The sequence below is a fragment of the Hakea prostrata genome, chromosome 8 (genome assembly GCF_041222555.1).
Source record: "Hakea prostrata isolate BN-2017 chromosome 8, UWA_Hpros_2, whole genome shotgun sequence".
In the NCBI taxonomy this organism is placed as follows: Eukaryota; Viridiplantae; Streptophyta; class Magnoliopsida; order Proteales; family Proteaceae; genus Hakea; species Hakea prostrata.
Window position 1 is genome coordinate 31167419 of NC_142607.1, and position 27275 is coordinate 31194693.

Sequence of the window (27275 nt, forward strand, 5' to 3'; positions counted from 1 at the left end):
ATCATCCGACAGAATCCGTCCGAAAACCGATAGGATATTATCCGAATCCGTCAGAATATAATAGGATGCGGATATGGATATACCACTATCCGATCCGAATCCGGTCTGTTTACACACCTAATCTTATCTATACATCACAGTATCACACACAACATTATACGCTACCCCTCTATTGTTGAGGTCACATTATAATTTTACTCAAAAAAAAAAAATTCACAATATAAAGATATTTCTCGGGTAAAGAACATGGAAAGTACGTCATTATCATTGTAAAACATGTCTCCAAATGTATAGTCGAAAATTTTGATTTTTTTTGTATACATAAGAAAACACAATATGGTTTGTGCAAGCGTGACAAGGCCTAGAAATGACTCCAAGAAATCTGAATGAAACAACTATTAAATTCTCTATGCCTCGACGTATCAAAGACTTAGGTGCTTTTTGAGAAAAAATAATAAAAATTTGTGGAGTTTTTAATGGCAAACTTGTACTATTGTTCTAGATTACATGCTACAACTAGGGTAAAAGAAAAGAAACTAACAAGAGCATTGAGTTATTCATTAATTTGTGTCATCTTCTATGAGTTCAAAGGAAGAGATATTTATAAAGTGAGAGAAAACTACACACCAAAGAAACAACCGCCACGCTGAGTTCGTCCTGCATTAATACCGAACGGGTTCCTCAATCCAAGCACATGTTTACCCTGATTCATTATTGAACTGAGTCATCAATGGGAATGGGTGCTAACCCAAGACCTCCCCTAGGGAGTTTGGGCCTTTAACCTCTTTATTAACCCATCATTGGCATGTAAGTCACAAGACTTGTAAGTGATTGATCGTTAATTGGCATTATTGTCGGATGAACCAATGCAAAAAGATTAATAACATAATTTGTCTTCCACAGATTGACAATATGGTTTCCTGGGTTCTTCATTTTATGCCTTGAAAACCTCCCTAGCCTAAATTTAGGGTAAATAGAACAAGAATTGCTCAAACTCCAAACCGTAAAGTGAGAATGAAAAGAAGAATTGAGTTGATTGAGTATCTTACACCTTGCAAACCAATTTTATTTTATTTGGAGTTAAGAAACTTCAATTGATCCTCCCAAAAAAAAAACTATTCAATGGCTTCAATTTTCCATTTTTGTTTATTTTTTTTAATCTTTCTGATATAACTTATTTTCAAAACTCATCTACATCCGGATCAATGCAACCAATCCCACCATTTAATTGGGACAAAGTTATGATTGTTGCTATATAATATCTCCACTAGTTCAGAAGAAACACTTGAATGTCATAAGCCACACTACCAATAGCATTTCTTCTTCCCTTACGTTTTACTTTTTTGTATTTTTGGTAAATTTCCCCTAAATTTTCCAATCCTAAGTAGTCCACTATCCATATTGGACCTGGATCAATGTGATAAACATAAAGAAGAATTCCTCCTTGAACATCTATCTTGACTGAAGAAGGAAGAGGTTTGAAACTAAGGAAATAATCTGAACGCAATGAGGCCTCCGCAGACAAACAAGTTTTAATTAGCTCTACAATAGCTTCTCATTGCATATAGGTAGCTTCAATTCTGTTATAGTAATTATGCTTACAATAGCTTTCTCATTGTAAATTTTTATTCGCAACTGAGAAAACTATTGTAAACCTGGATACGAACCCATATCTTAAGCTTAGAGAAATGAAGAAATACAAGAGGGCTAGGGACAGATTTAAGAGAGAAACAGGGTTGGGGAAGAAGAAAACAGAGACGAGAGAGAGATAAGAGACAAGAACTATATTCTTCGTTACTCTCAATTGCCTTCCTTTTCTAACATTTTTATAGACCAACACTACTACCCCATACGTATGACTACTCTGACCCTAACAATTCCCAAAATGGCATTACAATTATTCCCTTTTGTTGCCCCTATCTATAAAACTGAACCATAACATTAGTTGAATCACACCAAACAGAATATACAACTCTTGTTTGTTATTTTTGGTAAACTACATCACTATCTACTAATTACGAGTGAAAATAAATTAAGGAAAATGCCAAGGAAAAGTGGTTCATATGTCTGGTTACTCGAGCATAAGAGAAGAATTAGATATTAGCAGGTGCACAGTACATAGCATTCAATTTCTCTGAAGCTTTTCTGTTAACAGCTAATTATATGAAACGAGAAGTAAATTACATTACAATGGTTGGAAACAACCTGCAAGATTTTGCTGAAGGAGCACCAATCATCAGTGGTGCTGCCGGAGAACTTTAGCTAAGCGTTCGAAGAAGATGGGGCACATGTTCATGCTGAACATCATTACTTCTCTCATCCAATCTGGAGCAACCCTCTCGAAAGTACCTAATGACAACACCCGATACAGCAGCTCTGCTTCCTCTCCTGCTGGTTTGCTTGTCCATGTTAAACTGAATGAATAGCCTATAATCACACAAAAAGTGAAATTGAAGTTACCTATATACTAGAAATATTCCTAGCATGGCCAGTTCAGAACAAAAATTACAAACCATACATGCATGAGGTCATAGTTGAAACTTAAGAGGATTATATGGAGTTGGATAGATATGAAACATGAGATTTGCATTAGGGCACAACTTGAAAACCACATATTATTCAATCATCAGAATTTAAAACAACCACCTACAATCCTGGAGTAAATGAAGTTTGTCTTGAAACCATGTATTAATCCAACAAGAGTATAAGACTTACCACCTATTAGTTAGATCAACAATGGGATTTTATCCATTTACTTTACATCCCCCCAAAAAAAGTTAGATTTATTCAGTCCATTTTTGGGGTAGCTTCTTCAGTTACAGGTGCAGATTCAGAAAAGCTATTTTGTTTGAGAGAGGTAGTGGTAACTTACTCATGTTCCACTTCTTGCACATAATCTGGGAAAAAGAAGTCTGCTAAATTCCTCAAAAATTATTGAAATATATCTTAAACCCAAAAGGAATATTAAACTATGAGATTCCTAGCATCAGTGTTGTCAATGAGTCAATCCAACATTGTAGTTTATTTTGAAGTTAAATTTCAGAAAATAGAGGCTTTAATCCAAGCACTGAAAGTGCTGATCTGAAAGCACACCAGCAGGAAGCCAACAACCTATGAAAAAATTGAGTATGACAAAGCTAGTCAAGGACAAGATCCGGGCTCAAGCACTTCATCACCAATATGATATAAAGAATGTCTGTAACTTCCTAATGCATTTTTAACCAAAAGTGGCTGTGACAGGAAGGAAAGAAGGATGATCACATATATATCTCCCAGTTTTTCCCGCTTCTTTCCTTCAGTGATCAATAATGAGAAAACCTGAATCAAGGTGAAAATAGATGCAAGGGCAATGAACACAGGAGGCTAGATAGAGAAGAATCATCACAAAATACAAATCAAAAAATTTCAACTTTGAGAAGCATTAACAAAAGTTGGCACCCATAAAAGGATGCCCAACTGGATAACCAACCGCAATAACTTCTTCCAGGCCACACATGGGATAGGTAAATTTGCTTTTGGAAAGGAAAGAAAGAAAAGAGGGCAGCCTGTGGCAGTGGTTGATTTAATGTTTTGTTTTTTTGGTGGGGGAGGCAGAGTTTGAGCCACAGTTAGTCTGGAGAAAACTAAAACAGAAATATGGGTTTATTTTATAAGTACTGAGAGATTAGAGGATACTTGCAAGCTAGCAGTAAAAAGGGCATTAGATACACAGCTGAATGGTGGAACAAGTATCATCAGATGGTTAGAAATGGGTACAGTGAGTTGAATCAAAATTGAGTCTTTTATAGAGCAGACTGACATTTGGAGGAGTTAACACCCTCCGCCCTAGTCCAGTTTATACAAAGTGGATGGGTCCAAATCTCTCAAAGTTCTAGAGGAGATATTTTCCATAAATATACTTGTTGACACTTTGGGTGAAAATTCATACATGCCAGAGGATCTCCTGGGCCTCTTTCAAATAAAGCATGGTTTTTAAATCATATTGTAATTCCAAAGAAACCAATATCACAATAAAGCCAAAGCCTCAAAGAAAAAGAGCCTGAATTTTGTTATAAATTTTACTAAACTTAGCTGGAACCAAACACGATAATCTTTTATACTGGTAAAAACCTTAACCGAAGGGGCAATATCACCTGGAAAACTGCAATACTAAGCAAGTCATTTAGAAATTAACCGTCTTGGAATCTGATGTTCACTTTTCAAGAATCGTTAGGAAGAGATAAACAATGAGTGAGTTTCTGAACATTCATAAGCTATGAAAACTGATGAAAAGCCAATCTTTAACCCTTATATAGACACAAATATGTGTATACTCTGAAAATCCTACCATTCTGAAATCCCCCTGGCAGAAAATGTACAAAAGGGCAAAGCATGGTGCCCAAGGCTCCTGAACAAGGAACATCCACCCCTCCCCCCCCCCCCTTCATTTCTCCTAGGCAGCCTTATGATGAGCACATTTATGTGTGAAATCTTAGGGCATAAAGCATGCATTTTACACACTACAGTGGAGCTACCTTGGGTTTTATGTTGTTTTTGCAGATTTTTAGGACTTCTCAATATTTAAGCTAATATTTGGAATTTTGAGCATGAATCATGCAATTTTACACGTCAAGAGGTCCATTCAAATTCTCAAATGCGAAAATGGGCCTGATTTGGAGCATGATGGGCTAGAGATGTGATTATCCAACTCCGAAATATTGATGAGATAAAGAAGGCAAATTTGATCTACGGCTGAGATTATAAATTATCAATCAAATCTATAGAGATATTATTGAGAGAGTCCAGATGGAGAAAAGAGTCCTTGCATACTTCAATATCTTATTTGGGATTTGATTAAAGAAAGAAAAAGAGGAAAAAGAATTATATTTAGAGAAGGAAGAGGCAGAAATCCCATTTTTGAATGTCTCTATCCAGTTTTGATCAAGCCCTTCATCGAACGGTCATCCGGTGTCCGATCTTGCTGATTTTTTTAGGAGAGCTTCACGACTTCTTAAACCTCAAATCCAACGGTGGAACTATGCATATGATCTCTCTAAGTCGGTCCGATTAGTACGTCAAAACCCTAATTGGTTGAGTCAGATAAGAACCCTGAGTTTGATTCAAATTCTATCAAGATTCATATCTCATGTAAACTCTATAAAAGGAGAGCATACTCCATCAAAGGAGAACGTGTTTTAGAGCTTAGTAGAAGCACTCTTTCTTCTCTCTTCAATTTACTTAAGCTTTCTCTAGTTTTCTTTGCTTGCATTTGTGAGATTTAAATTTCTAGATTGAATGTTTAGGTTTAATTTTTCTATGTAATGCAATTCAAGTTCAAGTTTCAAGTTTTAAGATTCGTTTTTCTCTAGGTCTAGCAATTGCAGAATGATCTAGATCTGGTTGTTAGGGTTGGTTGAGATTCGAATCGTTTGTTCAATTAGCAAGTAAGTAACCTTCTTCAATAATCTTCTCTCCTCCCTCCATTCCCGCTTCTATCTACCCCTCCATATTCTTAATTTAGGATTTACTTTCAGCATTTATTTATTGTTCTCCCTTCCCTTGGGTCTTTGATCAGAGATGCCTACAGTCGTGCCTCTCTTTGGTTAAGTTTTCCCTTTCCTTTTATTACTCCGTTATTTACTTTCAGCATTTATTTATTGTTCTCCCTTCCCCTAGGTCCTTGATCAGAGATGCCTACAGTCGTGCCTCTCTTTGGTTAAGGTTTCCCTTTCCTTTTATTGCTTTAATTATTTAGTTTTTGCAATTTCTTTTTCTCTAATATCCGTTCCCCCGATCGGTGAACTATAAGCTAAGGCAAAGGGTCCACGGTCAAAGTCATTATAATTATACTCCCCTTCCCTAGATCCAGAAGCGACACTCGGATCACTTCCCTTTTATTTTTATTTATTTATTATTCGCATTTTTTTCTGCCTTTATTAATTATGCGTTGATTATGTTTGCTTTAATTTTCGTTTCAATTCGATTCGCATTAGATGTACGGATTAGGACCGTTCGTTTAGTTTAATTAAGTAATTAACAAATTTTAATCATTACACTCTCGCATTATCATTAAGAAGTTAATTCTAAAGTGGCATATCTCCTTCGACGACTCGAACCGTGCGTTGCAGCTACTTTTACGACAACACCGTGCGAGTGTTTTGAGCCTTGACCTTAGGCTTTTAATTTCACAAACACCTTACCTAGCGAAGATGACATTTTGCAGGCCCACGAGAAGTCGTTTTGAGACAGCATTGTTGGACCTGCAACAGGAAAAGGCTTGTGCATTGTTGCTGGGGGAAAATGAAGCAAGAATAAAATACCCCTTACAAAATGTATATACTTTGAAAAGACCTCATACTAAAAAAGAAGATGACATCTATAGAAACATATTGCAAAGGACACCAAACTCATTACTTGTAATGTAGATTCAACAATTAGGTTATAAAAACGTGAGTGTGAGAGGGGCATGAATAATTTGGACACAGAGAGAATACAAAAATTTGGAAAATTGCAAATTTGTTGAGACTTGTCAAGAAGCAAGAAAAGGGAAGGATTGGAATAAGAGGAATCACTGGAGACTAAATAGCACATGAAATAGGAGAGTATTAGGAGAAATTCATGGGGAATAGCTTGTAGTTCCTTAAAACTAGGGATTGAATGATAACCAGAAAATGTATATACTTTTTATACGTGACTAGAAGCCCTTCTAAACGGACAAATTGATTTGTGGGAAAGCAATATAGGCCACCAACCCCATCCCTCAAAAAGTCTTATGGAATAAAGGGCCTGAATGAAACATTTCATTTATTGTTCGAAAATCCAATTTCGTTAGATGCATGGTTAGGACCCTTATCAATTTATTTCTTTAGATGGATGTGTTTGGACCGTTAGTTTAGTCTAATTAATGATGAACCATTTCACTATTGCATTACTTAAGTGATAAAAATAAAGTGGGATATCTCCCTGAGATCAAATACGATGTGGAATGAGATGGCTACACGTATCAAGAAGGTGACTAAAGATGTCCTAGGTGAATCAAAAGGAAAGCTCCATTCTTATAGAGAGACTTGGTGGTGGGATAGTGAAGTTCAAGCTGCCATTAGGAATAAGAAAATTAGTTTTAAGAAATGGCGATGGAATAAGGATGTGGAGGATCTTCAAAGGTATAGGTTGGCTAGAAATAAAGCTAGGAAAATTGCAGGAGAAGTATGAAAAGTTATATAATAAGTTAGGCACCGAGGAAGGAGAAAAATCTATTTATAAGATAGCTAAAATAAGGGATAGGAAGAGTAGAGATCTTGACCATTTTAAATGTATTAAAAGTGGAGATGGTAAAGTATTAGTATGTGATGAGGACATTAAGAAGAGATGGGAAATCTATTTCTCTAGTTTGCTAAATAAGCATACTTCAAGTATCTATGATTCGTATGATTACAACATCCACCAAGGCACCAATTTTTGAACATATATGCGGAGAATTTTGATGTTCGAAGTTATTAAAAAAAAATGAAACTAGGCAAGACACAAGGGCTTGATGAAATCTCAATAAAAGTATAGAAGAGCTTAGGAACCCACAGGCTAGCTTGGTTGACTAACTTGTTTACTAAGATTATAAGCACAAAGAAAATGTCACATGAATGGAGAAGTATCATGGTTCCAATTTACAAAAATAAAGGAGATATTCAAAGTTGTAATAACTATGATCGGCATTAAAGTTGATGAATCATACTATAAAGAGTAATTAAAACTCGTTTGAAACACTTAACCTCAATTACAAAGAACCAATTTGGATTTATGCCGGAAAGGTTTACAAATTACAACTGAGGCTATATACCTAATTAGGAGACTCATGGAAAGGTATAGGGAGTGTGGGAAAGACCTTTATATGATACTTATCGACCTAAAGAAAGCTTATGATAGAGTTCCTAAAGAGTTAATTTGGCAAGTACGAGAGAAAAGAAGGTCACAAGTAAATAAGTGGACATAATTAAGGATATGTATGATCGTTCAATGACAAGTGTAAGAACAGGGGACCAAGGAAGAGTAGCTTTGGAATCAAAAGGTTATAAACTAAGTAGAATGAAGACAGAATATCTAGTTTGTAACTCTAGTCATGATCAGGCAGACAATGAGGAGGTGGAACTTGACGATAAGGAGATTCCTTGGAGTGATTGTTTTAGGTACCTTTTTTCAATCATAAATAAAAGAGGAGATATAGAGGATGATGTTTTCCAAAAAATCAAAATAAGATGGATAAAATGGAGAGGGGCGTCCAGGGTCTTGTGTGATCAAAATATTCTATTAAAGCTTAAAGGAAAATTCTATAGGACAGTCGTTAAACCAGCTATAACGTAAAGGGCAGAGTGTTGGGCTATTAAAAAGAATCACATAGATAACCTCAGTGTAGCAAAAATAAGGATGCTAAGATGGATGAGTGGCAAAACTAAGAAGGGTAGGATAAGAAATGATCATATTAGAGTTAGTCTAGAGAGTTGCTTCCATAAGTGATAAGCTATGAGAAAGTCGTTTGAGGTGGCACGGCCAAATTCTACGAATGCCTATTAATGCCCTTGTACGGTGAAGTGATATAATCCAAATTGAAGGAACTAGAAGAGCTAAGGGCGAAGCTAAAATAACCTTAGGAAAAGTGATGAGAAAGGATATGCATAGATTAGGCCTTGTACCTAGCATGGCCTTAAACAGAACTGATCGGAGGGCAAGAATCCATGTAGCCGACCCCATTTAGTTGGGACAAGGCTTTTTGTTGTTGTTGTATCTCTTTGAGGTCAAATTGTAAGCTATAAGGTATCATGCGCTCGCAGTTACTTTTAAATTTCACAAAACTAAATTTACTGAAATAACTAAAAGTAGAAATTAAATCAGCAATGGAAGGGCTTGGGCTGAGATGGTAACTCTTGTACCATGTAGCTGGCGTGTGGGCTAGGGCAAGTAGGAGCAGCCCCCTGATATCCTGTATCAAGTTGCATCCCTCAATCTTACCATACTGACTTCAGTACTTGTTCTTGCAGGTACATATGGACTTGTAATCTACATCAGCCTAGGCAACACCATGACAACTATGCAAAAATCCAACAATTCCCTTACCTTAAGACATAGAAAAGGAGAACAGTACACATATTTTGCTCAACCAAAAATCTGATGATTATTTCTAGAGTGTTCTTGAATATCTATCATTGTACGGTTATTAGTTAAAAGGACTTCAACTGTAGATAAGATTTTAATTAGGTACCAATTATTGTATGGGAGTATAATCCAAAGAGACGTATCATGTCAAAGAGATGCAAGATACACTAGCCACACATGGAAATGCTTAGGATATATGTAAAGCAGAGGATTGAAGCATAAAACACTAAACTAAGTAATATGTAAAGGGAAGAATAAATTACATCAAGACAACTGTACTCAATTGATTCTAAAATGATATTTCTATATGCACTAACCAAGTCTTTTAGTCATCTTATCGATACCTTATCATATTGATGCCTTAAAGATATAACATGCGACAGCAGAAATGAAAGAATGCTTTTAAGCTACATATTATTTAACAAGCATTCTGTAAACTGGCATATAAATGCAACTCATAATCTGGAGTGCAGAATTACCACTAGACTGATGAAGTGCTGTGACACATAATCCTTCTTTCTGATTAACAGTTGAGAACTTCATGCCTACTAAGCACTCAACAAGAACTTGAAAGGGGCAACTAGCGAGTTCAACCTGTTCTCCTGAAAATGAAATCAAACCGTTAAGATGAAACATGGGCTGCAGGGCACACAACTAGAATGGGAGCTTTTTCACAGATGCTTACCTGAATTGCTACCGTTTCTTCTACAACATTCTTGCTGGAAGATTACACGCCAACAGAAGCAAAAATATTAAGCTTTGGTTACAAGAACGCAGAAGTTTAAACGCACAAATTTCATATGGAAATTTCCTGGCTTCTCTTACCACTTCATACAGAACTTGAATGCAGGAATCTGAAATGTCTCTGGTATCTGCTGTCTGAGCCTCAACAGTTATAGAATTCTGTTCAAAAGTCTTCACAGTTGAGTTACTAGGTAATTCTCTTGAACTGACAAGATTTCTTTCAGGAGATTTCTGTTTAATTTCATAACATGCATCTTTTGTGGTGCAACACAGTCCCTGTTTTTGTAGATTGCGCAGCCTCTCAACCTCTTCAGAAAGCTCTTTACCTACCAGAAACAAGAACATGGATTCAGAGAACCTAATTAGAGGCAGAGAAGATAATTGGATGTGGTATACACAGTTTGCTCTACTTTTTAACACGATTACATCAGTTAGCTAAGTGGTCTGGAATTTTTCTTAGTCCATCAGCCAGCAATGAAAAATAAAACAAATACCAGATGCAATCACCTGACAAGGGTATCCATTTCTATTTCATCTTTTTATCTTTCTGGCAGAGCCAATGTACTTAATCAGCACCGGGACATGGTTACAGGAAGGCAATCTCATACTGTGGACAAATGAGAGTAGAGAAACTAGTCCATGCATGTAGGATTATACTGGCATTTTGAACCATTGGGTCTTTAACATGATTTATCCATTTGAAACACATTTTGAAGAGAGAGAGAGAGAGAGAGAGAGAGAGAGAGAGGAACATTTAGTTTCTTTTTGTAACAAAAACAGAATTGAAATCAGTAACCAAACATAAGGAATAGAGATGGAAAGATGACAGAAGACAGGAGAATACAGCCCATGATTTGAGTAGTGGGCAGAATAATCAAACAATGGGGATGGGATGTCTATTTATTTTAATCAGCAATCTACAAATATTGGGTCCACAATTAGGACAGACTTGGGTGAAACGTGAAATAAAGAACTAAGATACTAAAGAGGGTAGATCTCAGCATCATGGGTAAGGTTGCTCCATTACAACCTAGTGTTGCAGGTTTGATTTGGAATACAACCTCCCCAGCACAAAACAGCGTTAAAGCTGGATGCAATTTGACCCTCCCCAAACCCTGCAGTGGCAGGAGCCACTTGCACTGGGTATACCTTTATTTATTGATAAACAGTAACACTAGTAACAAACATAGTAACCAACACCGGTGAACGTGTAAACTGACACTAATACAACTTAATACTCCCCCTTAACTAGAGCGTAGACATTCCATAGCTTGGAACAACCTTGGAGAAACACATTTCTAACAAGGCTTTGGTTAGACAGATCTCCAAGTAAACTACTAGATCTGACACAGAGGAAATCAACTTCTTCAACATTGTCCACTTCATTAAGCTTAGTCCTCACTTGAAAAACCAAAACTGTACCTGTATAAATAGTTTACGTGCAGACTATAAGTTTGCTGATTAGAAAGCTGGACTCATAAACAATGATCAAAGCCACACCAACTCAAATATTTACTCCGTACTCATTTTCAGCACTCCTCCATATTATAAGATAAATCTCTAACAAAGGTGCAATAGCCTGTAGTAGATCTCCGATCAGAATCAGCACCAAAACAACCAATACTATTTGTGCATTGATTCTGGTAATAACTAAGATCTTTCCCTAAAGCACCCTTGAGATACCACAATCGCCTCCCAGTGAACCTGCCTAGGTGTTTCTATAAACTAACTAATCAAACGAACAAAGGATATATCAGGTTTGACTATAATAGAGTTGTGCAGAGCACAAGGAACTGACTCTTCATTGTGGGGTATTCCTATTTCCTAGTATGCTGTTGTGGCCATAGAAGAAAATTCGATCGAAATGGTCGAAATTTCGATCGAAATGCCTGCAAAAATCCAACTCGAAACGAAATTGAGTAGTAGGCACAAAATGTATCCATTTCGACCCGATATTCGACTCGTATCGACCAAATCGGGCCGAAACGACACATGCGTAGGCTATAAAATACCCACTTTCGACCCAGTTTCGACATATCGACGGCATTTCGACCTACCGAGCCATATCGCCAGAGCCATTTCGACCTCCTTTTGAATTTTTTTTTGATTTCTCTTGTTTTCATCTGCTTCTACACCTAATTTCTAGTATTCCATTTCCTTCAAACACTTGATTTGCTCCTCCATTTGTGCATTTTCTCAAATCTTGCAAGGTGAGTAACCAACTTCCTCATTTTTTGATTTTTGTTTCATTTGTGCCTTAAATCATGTTAGATTGCTTCCAAATTTATATATGTTTACTTTAGAGTGATAATCTATGAATTTATAGTGTCAAAATTATTTTTTGATTCTTCCTACTATTTTTTTATTTTTCTGTTATTAAAAATTATTTACTAAATTATGTATATTGTTAAAAATGTTTATGTATAGTACATGTATAAGCTTCAAATGGATGTATGTGAGAGTTGAGACACCATATTGCTGTGATGGTGTTGAATTAATTTTTTTTTCTGTTAATTATGTAATTTTACTGTATTTAATATATATTTAAATAATTAAAAAATATATTTAAATATTAAAAAAATAATTAATTTCTGTTTTAAATTTAAAAATAGGAGAGTATTAGTGGAAGCATGTATGCAATTTTTTGAGCATGTTGTGGATATTTTTAAGATAGTTAGTGTGTATTTTATATATTTTAAAATTATTTATATATTAAAAAAATACTTATATAGTTATACATATTTTTTTTAATATTTAAAAAATAGGAGGTTATTATTAGAAGCATGTATGTCATTTTTGGAGCATATTGTGGAGCTTTTCAAGATACTTAGTATGTGTTTCTTGTATGGGCACTCTATTTTAAAGATGTCGGACATAGCTTGGGATCATGGAAGGCCACTGACGGTGATAAGAGGAAGAGTGAGTGTAATTCTGCAAGAAACAAATAGGAGGAGGTGGGGCCACTAGATTGAAGGTGCATCTAGCTAGGATGTAACAGGTAAAGGTGCCTATGAGTAAGAAGGAAGACCTCAATATAGTGGTGGAAAGCAAAGAGGAAAGAGAAGAGAAAAGAGGGATGAGTTGAGGATGCGAGAGACGGATGAGGGTATGGTAGGGATGAGGGAGAGGAGAGGAGGGAGAGGAGGAGATGATGAGTAGGGAGCAACAGAGGTTGATGAATCGGAGGCAACAGAGGGGAGGTTGTGGGTTCTCTAGAGAGCCGGAGGATGGGAGGTGTAGGTGGCAGTTGAGGAGGTCTGAGTGTGAGGGAGGCCAAAGGGAGCAAACAGAGAGAGATTGGAGAGGGGAGCAAAAGAAGGAAATGGAGTGTGAAGGAGAAAGTGGGGATGGCTTTTAAATGGGGAACAAGTGTAGAAAAGGGGGAAAGAGATAGATTGAGAGAGGGGAGTGGGAGGGCCACTAATGAGATAAAAGTGAGAGATAAAGAGGACATAAATGAATACATTAAGGGATTAAAGGGGAACATGGAGTGAGATGGTTTGGATTGGTCCCACTAGGGAAAAAGTGAATTGTGATGGAGGAGGGTAGTAGAGGCATTAAAAGGTGCAAAATACACAAATGCGTGGTGAAGATTGAGTGGAAAATGTAGTTCAAATTGATGATAATGGCTAATAAAGAATGTTGAAGATGAAGAGAAGAAAAGTAAAAAGAAAAGAAACAAAAACACTAATGACTTTGCCTTATGGATGGAGTATGTTGGGTAAGCTTAATGTGAGGAGATTGGAAAGGTAAGAAGAATTACAAGTCATGTTAGATTCACCATGCTTAAGGTGATGAGGGACAAGTGTGAGTTAGTGAGGGGGATATTGCTACAATGGATAGAGAGCTTTGAGAGTGGAAGGCTTAGAGGTTGATGAGAAGTGTTTACTGGGAGGGTTTATGGGAGGAAGGAGAGTGTTGACTATCTGATGAGAGTTAAGTGAGGATAGTAGTGAAGATGTTGAGCTGTGGTGAATGTGTGAGGATGGTAGATCAGAAAGAAAACCTACTAGCACATATTTGCGAGATAGGATGAAGAAGTTGGGGAAAAGAAAGTCTAAACACAAAGATGGGAGTAGAGATGAAAGGTGGTGAGTTGTTAAGTTGTTAAGTACTTAAGTCTAGTATTTAATTTAATTTTATTATGTTATCACACTATTAAGGCTTAAGCATTAAATTCCCATGACATACTTAAAGATACTATTTAAATCCAAGCATAAGAAATGAGAAATGTAATTCGTAAATGCTGCATTTTAAAAAAGAATTTCAATTATTTGGAAAGACAAGAGAAATGGAGATTTGACAAAAAAGAAAAAAAAAAAGTTAGTTTGGATTATCATACCAATATACCGAAACAACTTTTGCTATTTTTAGCCCAACACCTCTAAGCAAAACTACAGGAAACTCAAGAAAATAGAATGTGAAGCATGAGCACACCAAAAGTTCAAACTTCCCCTTTTTTATTTTTGTTTTGTTCATGCCTTAAATGATCTTGTATTGCCTTGAAATTAATATATGTTTAGCCTAGGACTATGATCTATAATTGTGTTTTGTTAAACTATCTTTTTATTATTGCTACCATTTTTCATTTTTTATTATAATAATTATTTTCTAAAATTATGTATTTTTATTTTATGTATATATGTTATATAGGCTTTAGCTTTATATATTTGAGACACCATCACTTGATCTAGCCGGTCATTTTATTTTGTTGACTTGTTGTATATGTAACCATTCTACCAAACAATCAGTATGTTGTTGATTTATGCATGTATGAATATTGACTTGTGGAACCGTCATTTGTTAGTATACTTGAATGATAAATTTTCAATAGTTTTGGTTTTTACAAAATACTAGTTCCATTGTGTTTATTATGCTTGAAATAGGTAGTATACAAGAATCCAAATCATTTTGAGTCCATATGAGGCCTGAAATTGAAGTTCTAATTTTCAGAAAAAGTATCCAAGTTGATCAAATTTATCGAACGAAATTGGCCTTTGAAGGTGAAATTTCTGTTGGTAAATTTCTTCCTTGATCAAGTACCATTACAAGGACAATATTGGGATGAGGCAAGATTTGATGGATGCTGTCCAAACTGTAGTGGAGAAGTTCGAACCGGATACAGCTAAACAAGCAGTCATCCTTATGGAGGTGAGATAGTGATTAGAATCATTTGATATTCACAATTCGTAGTTTTATACTAAGTCATTAACCTAGTAAGTAGTAACTAGTAACTACTAAGTACTAACTAGTTATTGTTTTTCTCTTATATAGTAGATAAAGGCTTTAGGGATGCACTGGGAGCTTGGTGTGTGGGTATCGGAGGGAAACGCCCGAGCAAGTTCATTCATTTATTTCATTATACATTATACATTTAATTATTATATTCTAGATTCTATCTTTAATTTAGTTATTTAAGTATTAAAATGACTTGGAGTCTATGTTTGTTGCAATTGAGTGGTGGTTGCAATTTGGACGTGATTCACACAACTTGAGTAGGATTGAAGCAAAGTGCTCTCCAAACATGTTGACTGGTTGTGAGCGAAATTGGAGCACTTCAGCCTCATTCACTCAAAGAGGGAACGATTGGGTGTGAAGGTCTAGAGGACCTTGTCTACCTACACTATAATATGAGCCGAGAGAGGATCATATTAGACAGGATGGACAGAGAGAGCACCAATACGAGTTGGGACATATTTGAGATGGATGATGATGATAAAGTGAGGATGGGGATAGGGAGACGGATGGGATGAGGATGGAGGTCTTAATAGTGATTGCAGAGGAGATGGGGGTGATGTGGGGACTTCATGGCCCGGGAGGGGAGGCCAATGGAGGGTGGACACAGTGCATCCACCGGAGTGAGGATTTGATTTTTACGGTCCGACACGAGAATGAGGTGACAGCTGGATGACGATGATGGTGATGATGATGACGGTGATGGGATGATGGAGGGGATGAGGAGGGTGTGGGACCTCGTGATCGGGATTGCTGATCCTGGGGAGAGACACCACCACCACCACGGGACGGAGAGTCGGGGGGAGGACGACCACCGAGATTCACGGGAGAGAGTCGGTTCACCCACGCCACGTGATTCGGACCATCTGGAGCTGCATCTCGAGGCAAAAATGTTTCCTCTACATATTCGAGGAAGGGGAAGGGGAGACAAGCATGGGCTGGAGCACGGAGGACACGCCATCATATGGGTCCTACCGTCCATCCGATGCCGAGAGCTTGGTGGGATCTATGAGATCGATGAGCATTGATGATACTAGAGACTCCTCCACCTCTAAAGGATCCGGATGGCATAGGCTGCAGAGTCCTCATATGATACCGCCGAGGAGAGTATTGGTTCTACCGAGTCGACTTATGGTTATGGTCCTTATGGTTATGGACCATATGGTGTCCCTCCGGCTATCGTATTTGGGTCGGGCGATCACCACGACTAGAGCCTTATGGTTATGGAGCGGCCTATGGAGCTTATGGTGTCCCTCCCACTATCGATTATCGGAGCCACTGCGACCTTATCGGTATCCTTATCCTTCTCCTAGTCCCGAGAGCCAAGGCGGGGTGGTCTTTCATTTGTTGAGCGGATCTTCCACACTATTCCACAGCCACAAGGCCCACCACCACCAGTTCCTTTGGAGATTCACAACTTCCCACCGTTAGGGAATCTTATGCATGTGGATGAGGCCACATACAGAGGTGCAGTTTTTGACTATGTCCAAAACTATATGGGACGGGGGCAAACATCATGGGAGTTATATTGTCATTTGTAGAAAGACGGAAGAGGGAGACCTTGAGGCTTGAATAGAATAGACTTGTAAGCAAGTTGTAAGTTGTAAGTTGTAACTTGTAAGTAATAACGATACAACTTCTTCTCTGATTCATGTACTATATACTTGGAATGTTGGATGTTACATTTTCAGTAGTTTTTTAGTAAACTAGTAGTTATTATAGTGTTTATTATGTTTGAAATAGCTAGTATGCAAAAATCCAAATCAATTTGAGTGCATTTGAGGCTCGAAATTGAGTTTTCAAGAATCAGGAAAAAAGTATCCAGTTTCGGTCGAAATTTCGACCGAAACCTCGAAATTTCGACCTTTTCCAAGGTCGAAATGTTCATTTCGATCGAATTTTTTACCTTGCCTAAAATAAGTCTAGGATTGTGATGCAGATCCAATCTCTATTTGACCTTGTTCCCCCTAAGGAATAGGACTAGGGATGGGTCATATAGGGGTTGGGCCCCTTGTCCATTGGTTTATTTACTAATCGGTTTTCAAAGTGGGCCCAAAATGGTGGAACCATAAAGGTAAACAAATTTATTTTTATTCTATGTCCACTTTTAAGCAACTAATGGTCACATGACAAGGTTAAATGGATTAGCTATTAGTCTTTTAATGTGAGTCAAGTTAGTTTTAAAAAGTATAAGTCTATTAGGAGTTTGTTATGGAGCTAGTTTGAGTCTTTTACGATTTCTCCAAATTCCCATGAAAAGGAGTCCTTTTCGTTTTCTTATTTCTGTTTTCAAGAGTCATTTTTCATTTTAAATAGCAAAGTAGTAAGGCTTTATGCCATATGATCTATATGCCCATCGTGGAAGAATTAAGTAGACTAAGTTAATTTCAGTTTTCAGCATTGATTGAGAGTTTCCATAATAGAGAGAGGAATATGGTGCTTAAAATTCCAGAATTCAAGTAGGTTATTGTTTAAAATCCAGACCTTCTAGGTATTTCAAATGCCTAAAGAAAGGAGAAGATTCTCCTTTAACACCCCACCACCCATTGAAGATTGAGGTTTCAACCTCTCCCCCATCTGTATGATTATTGTTAATCAGTCCCCCCCCCCCCCCCCCTTTCTTTAATTTTCAGATTCTCCTTAGACACCAGAATTTCCAGTTAGATCTATTGCTAATATAACCATTAGAATTGACTCAAAGTTGGGGAACCCTCCTCCCTATTAAGTCTACTAGGGCTGCAACTGGGCCAGGGTTTTCCAATCCCAATCCCAGCCCTATATGTTTTTGGCTAACCCCATTCCTGCCTGACCCTAATTCATGGCCTAGAATTCTTTTCCCTAGTGCTAAGCCCTATAGGGCCAACTAAAACCCATTCCCTCCCTAATTGTCCCCGATTGGACTGGGTCAGGATGGGTTGTCCCTGGCTCAAATTGGATCTGATGGCCCCGACCCAGTCCATGTCCCTAATTGGCCCTAACCCTGTCCCTGTCCCTGATTGGCCTGACCATATCTGTCCTTAATCAAATTTGAAACATATATATAACCGATATGTATAATCTAAGTTGTTAATTTTGAATCTAACTCGTTGTTTAATTTGAACCATCTAATACATAAAAATATTGGTCTATTATAAACATATTATATAGTTAAGTGACTAGCAAATACAATTTGATGTTAATATTTGAATTTTATACTTTTCATTAATCTAATTTAAAATATATCTAATCAAGCTATAAAACATTATTAGAGAGAGAGAGAGAGAGAGAGTCTGGGACGAGTCGAGATCAAAAATTTAGAGAGACTTCAAATCTAAGAGCAGGGTAAAATAACCGCGGTTAGTTTGAATTTTTGGAATGAAATTTCTAGATTTATCCTAAAAAATATTTATGAATTATGGTCAAACTTCAATGCTTGAAGAGGGGAAACCCGGTTTCACCTCCCCAAATCCGATTCACGTTTTAGTGTAAAAATGTGAATCTCAGATCATGAATCTAGGGATTCACACAACCAAACGGAAAATCTCCCATTTGGAATCCGGAGATTTGAAATCTCGGATTTGCTCCAAAGAGCCCTAAAGAGGGTGGGAAAAGGAATTTTCTATATAATACACATGATATATACAAATTATTAGTGGCACTTCATGATTTATCTTCGAATTTTAATGTCACGACAAAATGAATCAAAATGTCAGTCGCACCCCTAGTAGTCCCTACCAATAGAATACATTTTAAAAGACGAAAACCAATCAAATGATGTAAAGTATCTATTATACCCTGTTAATTAAAACCCAATTGTTTTTACCTAGAACTCTAGAAGAAAGTAGAAATATAAATAACATTTACCTTAGAACATAGGTAAATATAATTTTAATCTTTCAAATCAATTTTTTTTTTAATAATACCAATAATTTTGGCCAATTCTGGATTGAAAAATAAGATTAGTATAAAACAAAAAACTATGAATTACATCATAGCAATGATTTATTTGTCAATCTCTTTGGCAAATTGATTTCATGTTCACTTGATTGATTCATTAATAAGAAAGATATACAATAGATATTAGATACTTGACATTATTGAAGGTTGAGGCGTCATCTTTTATTAGCAATTAACAACAACAACAACAAGCCTTATCCCAATTAAATGGGTAGACTACATGGATTCTTACTTTCCAATCAGCTATGTTTGAGGTCATGCTAGATATAAGGCCTAAGTTATGTATATCATTCTCATCACTTCTCCTAAGGCTATCTTAGGTATGTCCATAGCTCTTCTAGTTCCTACAATTTGGATTATATCACTTCTCCGTACAAGGGCATTTATAGGCCTCCGTTGAACGTGGTTGTGTCATCTCAAACGACTTTCTCGTAGCATATCACTTATTGGAGCAACTCCTAGACCAACTCTAATATGATCATTCCTTATCTTATCCTTCTTAGTTTTGCCACTCATCAAAGGTTTAAAGTATCCCACGACACTATATGATACTTGTCAATACGTATCCATATTTGACCCAACCGATATGATATATCTCGATACATCTCTTCATTGAATTACACTAAAATACATTAGCTAGAGTGATACAATACTCGATACAGGACGATACATCTCTTAAAATCACCTGACCGATACAATACTCGATACCGATACTTTAAACCTTGCACTCATCTATCTTAGCATCCTCATTTCTACTACAGTGAATTTATCTATATGATTCTTTTTAACAACCCAACACTCTACATCATACATCATATAGTTAGTCGAACGACAGCCCTATAGAATTTCCTGTAAGTTTGAAAAGAATAAATCGATCACATAAGACCCCTCTACTTCATCCAACCTATCTTAATTCTTTGGGAAACATCATCATCTATATCACCTCTTTTATATATGATTGAACCAAGGTACCTAAAACAATCACTCTGAGGAATCTCTTTATAATCCAATTTCACCACCTCATCGTCTGCTCAATCATGACTAAAGTTACAAACTAGGTATTCTATCTTCATTCTACTCGGTTTAAAGCCTCTTGATTCCAAAGCTGCTCTCCATGATTCTAACTTGGTATTAATCCCTAAGTATCATCTATCAACACAATATTATCATCAAAAAGCATACACCAAGCAACCTAGTCTAGAATGTCTTTAGTTAAGTCCTCTACTATGAGTGCAAATAGATAGAGGCTTAAAGTTGATCCTTGATGTAGCCCAACTATAATTGGGAATTCATTACTTTGTCCCCCCATTTTTCTTACACTTGTCACTAAACGATCATACATATCTTTAACTATGTCTAGATATTTACTTGCAACCCTTATTTTCTCTAGTACTTGCCAAATTAATGCTCTAGAAACTTTATCATTAGTTTTTTGTAGGTCAACAATTAATATGGTTACAAGTATTTTTTTAATACATTATGTCATATTAAAAAAATTAATCTATAGATCATGTCATTCAAATTTTTCTTAAGAACCTTCTATTTTGAAATTTTACTTAGATGTTCCAAATTAAGATTGTCTATAAAAATTACGCTTAAGTGCAAGAATGACTTGAATTTGTTTTCAATTATATTTATAGTATAAGACTAGTATGCATGTTTACACTCAGTTAAAATTGTTTGTGTAATGATCATTGAAAAGCACTTACAATTGTTTAATTGGAATTTTGATTGTAGAATGCCCTAGGTTAAGAGTAATGGTTTGTGACCTTAAATTTATGGCATTTAAAATGTACCCCCAGTATAATTAGAATTCTAATTCTAAAACACACTAATTAAATTGGATCAAATTTTTTATTTTAAGTCAAAAATTATTTACATAAATATATTTAATAAGAATGTAAGATGCAACAAATGGCTTAGTCCATTTTCATTATAACATATTAAAAAATAAAAATAAATCATTTACTTTTACTAAATGACAACATCAAAAGAAATAAAAAAAATGCAAATAAAAAATTAGAGTTAGGGTCAAATTTTTATTGTAATATATAAAAAATACAAAAAAAATATATTTTTACTAAATGACAACAGCCCAAATAAAAAAATAATATAAAACTAAGTAAACTCATTGGATCAAGGTTAGTATAAAGCTTAATGTTGGGATGAAAGAAGGGGTCAGAATCAGGGCCAAAATCAGGGTTAGGATCAAGAACAAAATTAGAGTAAAAATTAGGGCCAAAATTAGGATCAAGATCAAGACAAAATCAGGCCCCAAATCAAGGTCAAGATTAAGGACAAAATCAAGGTCAAAATCACAATCAAAATCAGGGACAAAATCAGGGCCACAATGGGTCAAACATTAAACCCAAGCTTGCCCTTAGCCCTAACTTGAGGCCAAAATACCGCCCTCAAGGCCAAAGTCTTGAGCCCAAGCCCCTGTTGGTCGGGTCGGGATAGGCGGGTCAAAGCCACCAAGGTCGAACTTGCACCCCTAAAATCTACATCCCCCCCTACCCCAAAAAAAATTACAACTGCTTCAAAGTCCTCTGAACCCATTACCAAAGGAGTCCTACTAGGATTCAAACTCCTATAAAATTTAAGACTCTAAAACCAGCCATCAGATTCAGCCAGTTTTCAAAACATAACATCCTTAAAACTCACAGAGCAATCCCTTAAAGTTTCATTTAAATTCAAACACTAGAAATACCTAAAATTCACCTTACAGCCTAGTTTGAAAATCTGGCTTTTAGACTGATTTCATCTAAAATCTTGGAAGTGTGCAGCCTTGTTAAGAACCCCAAATCAAGGATGCAATAGGTTGAGTTGTCTAGTTTATAGGCCCTTGGTCCCTTAGGTATAATGTGCAATGGACTTTCTATATGGGAAAGGGAGTAGCCAAGTTGGCAAAGGATTATCCTATAAGGAAGTGTGAGGTACTAAATTCGACTCCTCATACCCTTGGAGCGACTTATACAAGGTATGTAGTTCTCTTCACTTCTTTTGGTGACAGCGACGAGTGACACCACAAAACGAGACGGACAGCAGGAGGCGGGACCCACAACAGCCAGCACAAATTTTTTTTTGGGGGGGGGGGCATCTATGAGCTAAAAGATAGGGGTACAGGGGTCGCTTAAGAATTTAAGCTCAGTTACTATTGTTTTATGTTTAAAGAGGCAGACCTTAATGGAATGGTTGGTGGACTACAGTTTTAGCTAGAGGTCAAGGTAGCGGAACAGCCTCTCATCATAAATTGCAGGGGTAAGGTTCCCTAAGAAATTGCCCCCTCCCAACTCTGCTTATGCAAAAGCCTTCAGCACTGCATTCGCTCTTTTACCTTGTTTTACGTTTAGAATTGAACCATGGTTCATTTGGTTCAACTGGTCCTTTCTATTTTAACTGTTAGTTCAATTTAAGTTTAGTCAAGTATTTTAGGTCTAATTTAACAAGCAAATAAGACTCGATTCTAAGCCTCCACACATGGGAGGATGTAATCTTCCTTGCTTTTTTATTAGCTTCCATTTTCCTAGTCCAATTAGGATCATTGTAATAGTTAATTATGAGCACTATAAATAGATGCCTTATTGAAGATAATGAAAAAGTCAGTATATGGAATTAATGCTTTGCAAACTTCTGTTGTTTCCTCTTCTAAGAGTTTCAGATCTAGTGTTTCAGGTCTAGAACAGGTCCCTAGGTGTTCAAAAAACCAAGAGCCTAGGGTTCTTGGTGCTTAAAATACAATGTGGTTGATTTGGAGTTTTAAGTCCAGATCAACTGCTGTGATTGTGGATTCAAACCTCTTCATTGAAGATCCATCTTCTTCATCAAGCTTCTGATCAAGGATTAACTAGCAACTCCTTCAACTAAAGCTCCATCAACCCAGTAAGGTATCCGCTACAAAATTCCCTAATCCCCTCTTCTGTCCCAATTAAATCTCCCGGTTATCCAACCCCTTTCCCACCATTAGAAATCTCTCAAGCCTTCATCAAAAAACCATTCACTCCCCCCCCGGCCCAGCCCTGCCCCACCCCGCCCCTAAGTTAATTATAACCTGAAACCCTTACCATCGCCTCCATCAAAAATCAAATCCCAAGTTCTCAAATATTACCTGTTCAAGTTCCATCAGACCTGTATACCTAAAACCTTATTGCAGCAGAACTATTCATCCATTCCCTTCGTAAATACAGTCCTGTTACCTCCCACAGCAGATTTCCTTCAATTCTCCTTTACAGCTTTGTTTGATCAACTTAACCCTACCCCAAAAGTCCCAAAGCTCCAAGCCTAAAACCTGCAACCATCATATCCAGACCTTCCCACCATCAAAATCCTCTCAAACTTGGAGATCATTTTCCCTCAATCACCCCCATAGTAGATCCAGCCCCAATTGTACTCTAAAACCCTGGTTTTAGAAAACATCTAAATCAACCCAAAAATCCTAATTTCAATGCCACCTTTTCTGTCCATCAGAATGTGTGCATTGTTGGATCAATGTCTTACAGCATTACCCACACCACTCAAACTGAGTCCTAACTCAAACTGATCATTGATGCAGTCCCAGAACCAAATTGGACTACTTCTTTTGAAATATGACTGTTGGGCCTTTTGTCCCATAGTTCTATGTGGTCATGGGCATATTCTACAGGCTAAAATTTGATTGTCTAGGCTAAGTATGAAAATAGCTTAATCTGGGTTCATTACATGACTTCTGCCTAACATAAGTTATAAAGATGGAATGGTCTTTTCTAATGTTTTATTTCAGTTTTAGACCAAGTCATAAGTCCAATTGGAGTCCTAAGTTTAATAAGGCTTCTAAGTTCTATTTCTTTAAGGAGCTTTTTTTCAATTTCTATTTTGAGCTGTAAGACAGTTTAGCCCCCTATTTTTACCCCATAGAGAGAAGAATAAAGTGCAGTTCAGATTATTTGATACTTTCTTTTCAGCTGTGAGTGCTTTCATGTGTGTTGCTGCTGCAACTACTGGTTTATGTCAACGTTGGACACAGAAGGTTCAGGAGTTGAGTATTCTCTACTCCCCAAGGTTCAAGGTAAATTCAAGCCAAGATCCTAGCTATGGCTGAATTGACAGCATATAAACTCCGAGTCCATTCAATCGAGAGCATCACAAGGCTCCCCTATCTAGGTAGTTGGCAGCCTACACCTCATATTTCCTTACTTTCTTTCTTTCCTTCTCTTGAATTTACAGACTTCCCTAGACACCAAAATTTCAAGATCAGACATACATCAATATAACCATCAGATCTATCTCAAACTTCAAACACAACTTCTCCCCAACCCTAATGACCTTCAATCTCAGATTGACCCGATTATGACAAGCCAATAGTTGAATTTCCATATTCCCTGAACACCCACTGCATCTCTCCTCCAGATGTAGATCTAGCACTGAATTTGCCTATTTTCCTTCGAAATCAACCTAGAGATGATAGATATAGGTGCTGGGCATTTGTTGAATATGTTTGTGTGGCTATGGGCCTACACCTATTCTGTAGGCTCAAAAGTTTAGTGCCTAGGCTAAGTACGAAAATAGTTTGATTAATTGCTTTAGTTAATGCAAATTAGGCCCCTAACTTAAGTTATAAGGGCAGAACATTCTTTCTTATGTTGTCATTTCGGTTTTAAGAAACCAAGTCTAAGTAAATTAGTCTTATTTAAAGTTAGTCTCCAACTCGAGTTAGATTCCAGCTCTGACTCCGGCCAAATTATGACTTGAGAATATTATTTATAAATAGACCCCTTTCATTGGATGGGGAAAGATCAAACTAAATCTTGAATAAGAAAAGTTTCTCTTTGAGTAATTCCTCTAAGGCTTTTTAATAAGTCCTGGTTTTGTCAATTGGGAATTGGAGATCCAAGGTTGAGAAGGGTTATAAAGGTGAAGTCAAGCCTCGACATTTGCGGCTAGTTGAATATCAAAGTTCAACCTTCATTCTCCATCTAAGTCCCTCCACAAGGCTCCATTTACATATTACCAACAGGTGACACCGTGTTCCCTTCTCATATCAACCTTTTTTGTTTTGAATTTTCTTGAATTTTCAGACTTTTCAAGAGACCAGAAATCCAAGGTCAGATCTACACTAGTTTAACCACTATATCTGTCCCACACTTTAGGTACATCATCCCACTAATCCAAGTAACCTTGAATCCTAATTTTATCCCTAAACCGCATTCCCCCCCCCCCCCAAAAAAAAAAAAAACCCCAACCCCAAAAAAACAAAATAAAACAAAACAAGAACCCCAATATCTCTCAATTTAGCCTATCAATCCCAACCAAACTTGGGGGATCATATCCCTATATCATTATCTACACCCTCCAAGGACTCAATCAAGATTCAATAAAGGAGTGGAAGGTCCAAGATGTAAAACATCAAATGGTAAAATATCTTAGTGCAGACAGCTATATCAGTAAACTTCTTTTACACTACTCAAGTAAAATTGAACTAACAAACCAACCCTAATATACCCAAGAGATAAAAACACCATATACTAAACATCTACTCACTTCTTTGGTTCTCTTCCATTAGAAGCTTTTGGAATTCATCAAATTGCTCTGCCTTGAAGGATCTGCAATTGAAGAAGATGTTTCAGAATTCTACTATTTTTAGCAAATATAGAAACTTAATTGATGGATAAATCCATAAAATGCATGCCTGATTGAAACCATTTCTTCTCTCAAGTCATTTGTTTGTGCCCGCAATCTGTCATTTTCATTTGTCAAGTGCTCTATCAGCTCATCAGCAGCTGCAAAAAACATAAAATACCAAACAAGTGAGTTCTCAGAAAGCTTGATATAAACTTCCAATCCCCACAGGAGCATCCATTTGACTTCAAAAAGAAGAAAAAAAAAAGGGGGGGGTTTATCGGAACATTAGACCTGCATACTAAAAACTCCTACCCCTTCCCTTCCCTTCCCCCCCCCCCCTCCCGGGGCGACTTCCTCTCACCAAAAAAAATAGATAAAGATATGACGATTAAAATTAGACAATATAATCTCATAATTCAAGTTAAGCAACCATAACATTTTACGTGAAAAATATGAAGACATCCATACCAGCAATATGGTTTGCAAGTTTTCCTTCTATGTCATTATTGTACTGCTCCATTTCAGATTCTCTCTTTCTCTGAACATACATGCATACATCGTTTACTTTAGAGTAAGAAGGATTTAGAAACCCAATTCTAGCAAAAAAAATTATTCCTTATCCATGTTATTAACAGATAAAAGACTGAAAATACCTTCAGTTTAGTGTACTTGTCGTACAGCTTGGCGTAGAGCGCCTCCATCTGCATCAGTAATCAGCAAAGCCAATAATTTTTCTTCTGGAAGCTTAGAAAGAGAAAATACAACAAAAATGGCAGAGAAAGAGAACATGGGCACTAACTGGATGCAATTCGAAGTCGATCTCACAAAACCTAGTCTCTGTTTCTTTAGTTTCTCCAATTGGTCACTCCAGAGGTTTGCGACCTTCTGCCAATGTTTCCCGTGAGACCTCTGATCTCAACAGATTTGAACCCCTTTGGATGGAAACAACTTACAAGCATCGGTAGCCGACCCTCTGCAAAATGCTGTACTTGCGATAGTTAATGTGACTGCCAAGAGGCGCCAGATCTCGAACTTCAACCAAACTCTGCAACTACCCTGATTCGAACCCTTTGCGCTGCTCCTTGCAAGCTCCTTCAGTCCTTCCTCTTAGACTCCCTCGAACTTGAGACCCCAAAAACCCAGGAACATTGAGGAAGAAGCGGGAAGGAACTTTGCATTTCTTTTTTCGCACAACACGCTCAGACTGATAATAGGAATAGAATTTCAAAGTCAGCCGTGTTTCAAGACGATCCCGCTCTTCGGATCCGCACGAAGGGGAAAAAAAATTGGATTTCTAGTGGATTCATGAATCGGATACCCGTTTGGTTGTAAAAATCTCCGATTCATGAAATCTGGATTCACCTTTTTACACTAAAAATGTGAACGGAGGAAAAAAAACAACAAAAAAAGCGTCGTCAAATAATTTTATAGGATGAATCCCTGATTTCTTCCACAACCAAACACCTAATTTTATAAATTATAACTCTATAGATTTCAAATTTATAGATTTCAAATCTTTAGATATTTGAAATCTTCACACTCATGTAACCAAACCGGCCCTTAAACACTTTTACATATAACTTATAGGTATTAGCTTGAATTCCACTCCTTCCTACTTCATGATTAGATGCTGTTAGAGG

The 27275-nt window shown here is 36.8% G+C and overlaps 1 protein-coding gene across 1 annotated transcript; it reads right to left on the reverse strand.

Annotated features, from left to right (window-relative positions):
• Positions 1–1822: 1822 nt before the first annotated feature.
• Positions 1823–26838, reverse strand: TTN9 (titan9). Its single transcript, XM_089166211.1, has 9 exons — positions 26435–26838; positions 26289–26336; positions 26104–26173; positions 25703–25793; positions 25555–25616; positions 9949–10193; positions 9809–9842; positions 9603–9725; positions 1823–2427 (listed from the first exon to the last, which is right to left on the reverse strand). The coding sequence occupies exons 2-9, from the start codon at positions 26334–26336 to the stop codon at positions 2237–2239; spliced, it is 864 nt and encodes a 287-aa protein (XP_089022337.1). The 5' UTR covers positions 26435–26838; the 3' UTR covers positions 1823–2236.
• Between the last annotated feature and the right edge of the window lie 437 nt (positions 26839–27275).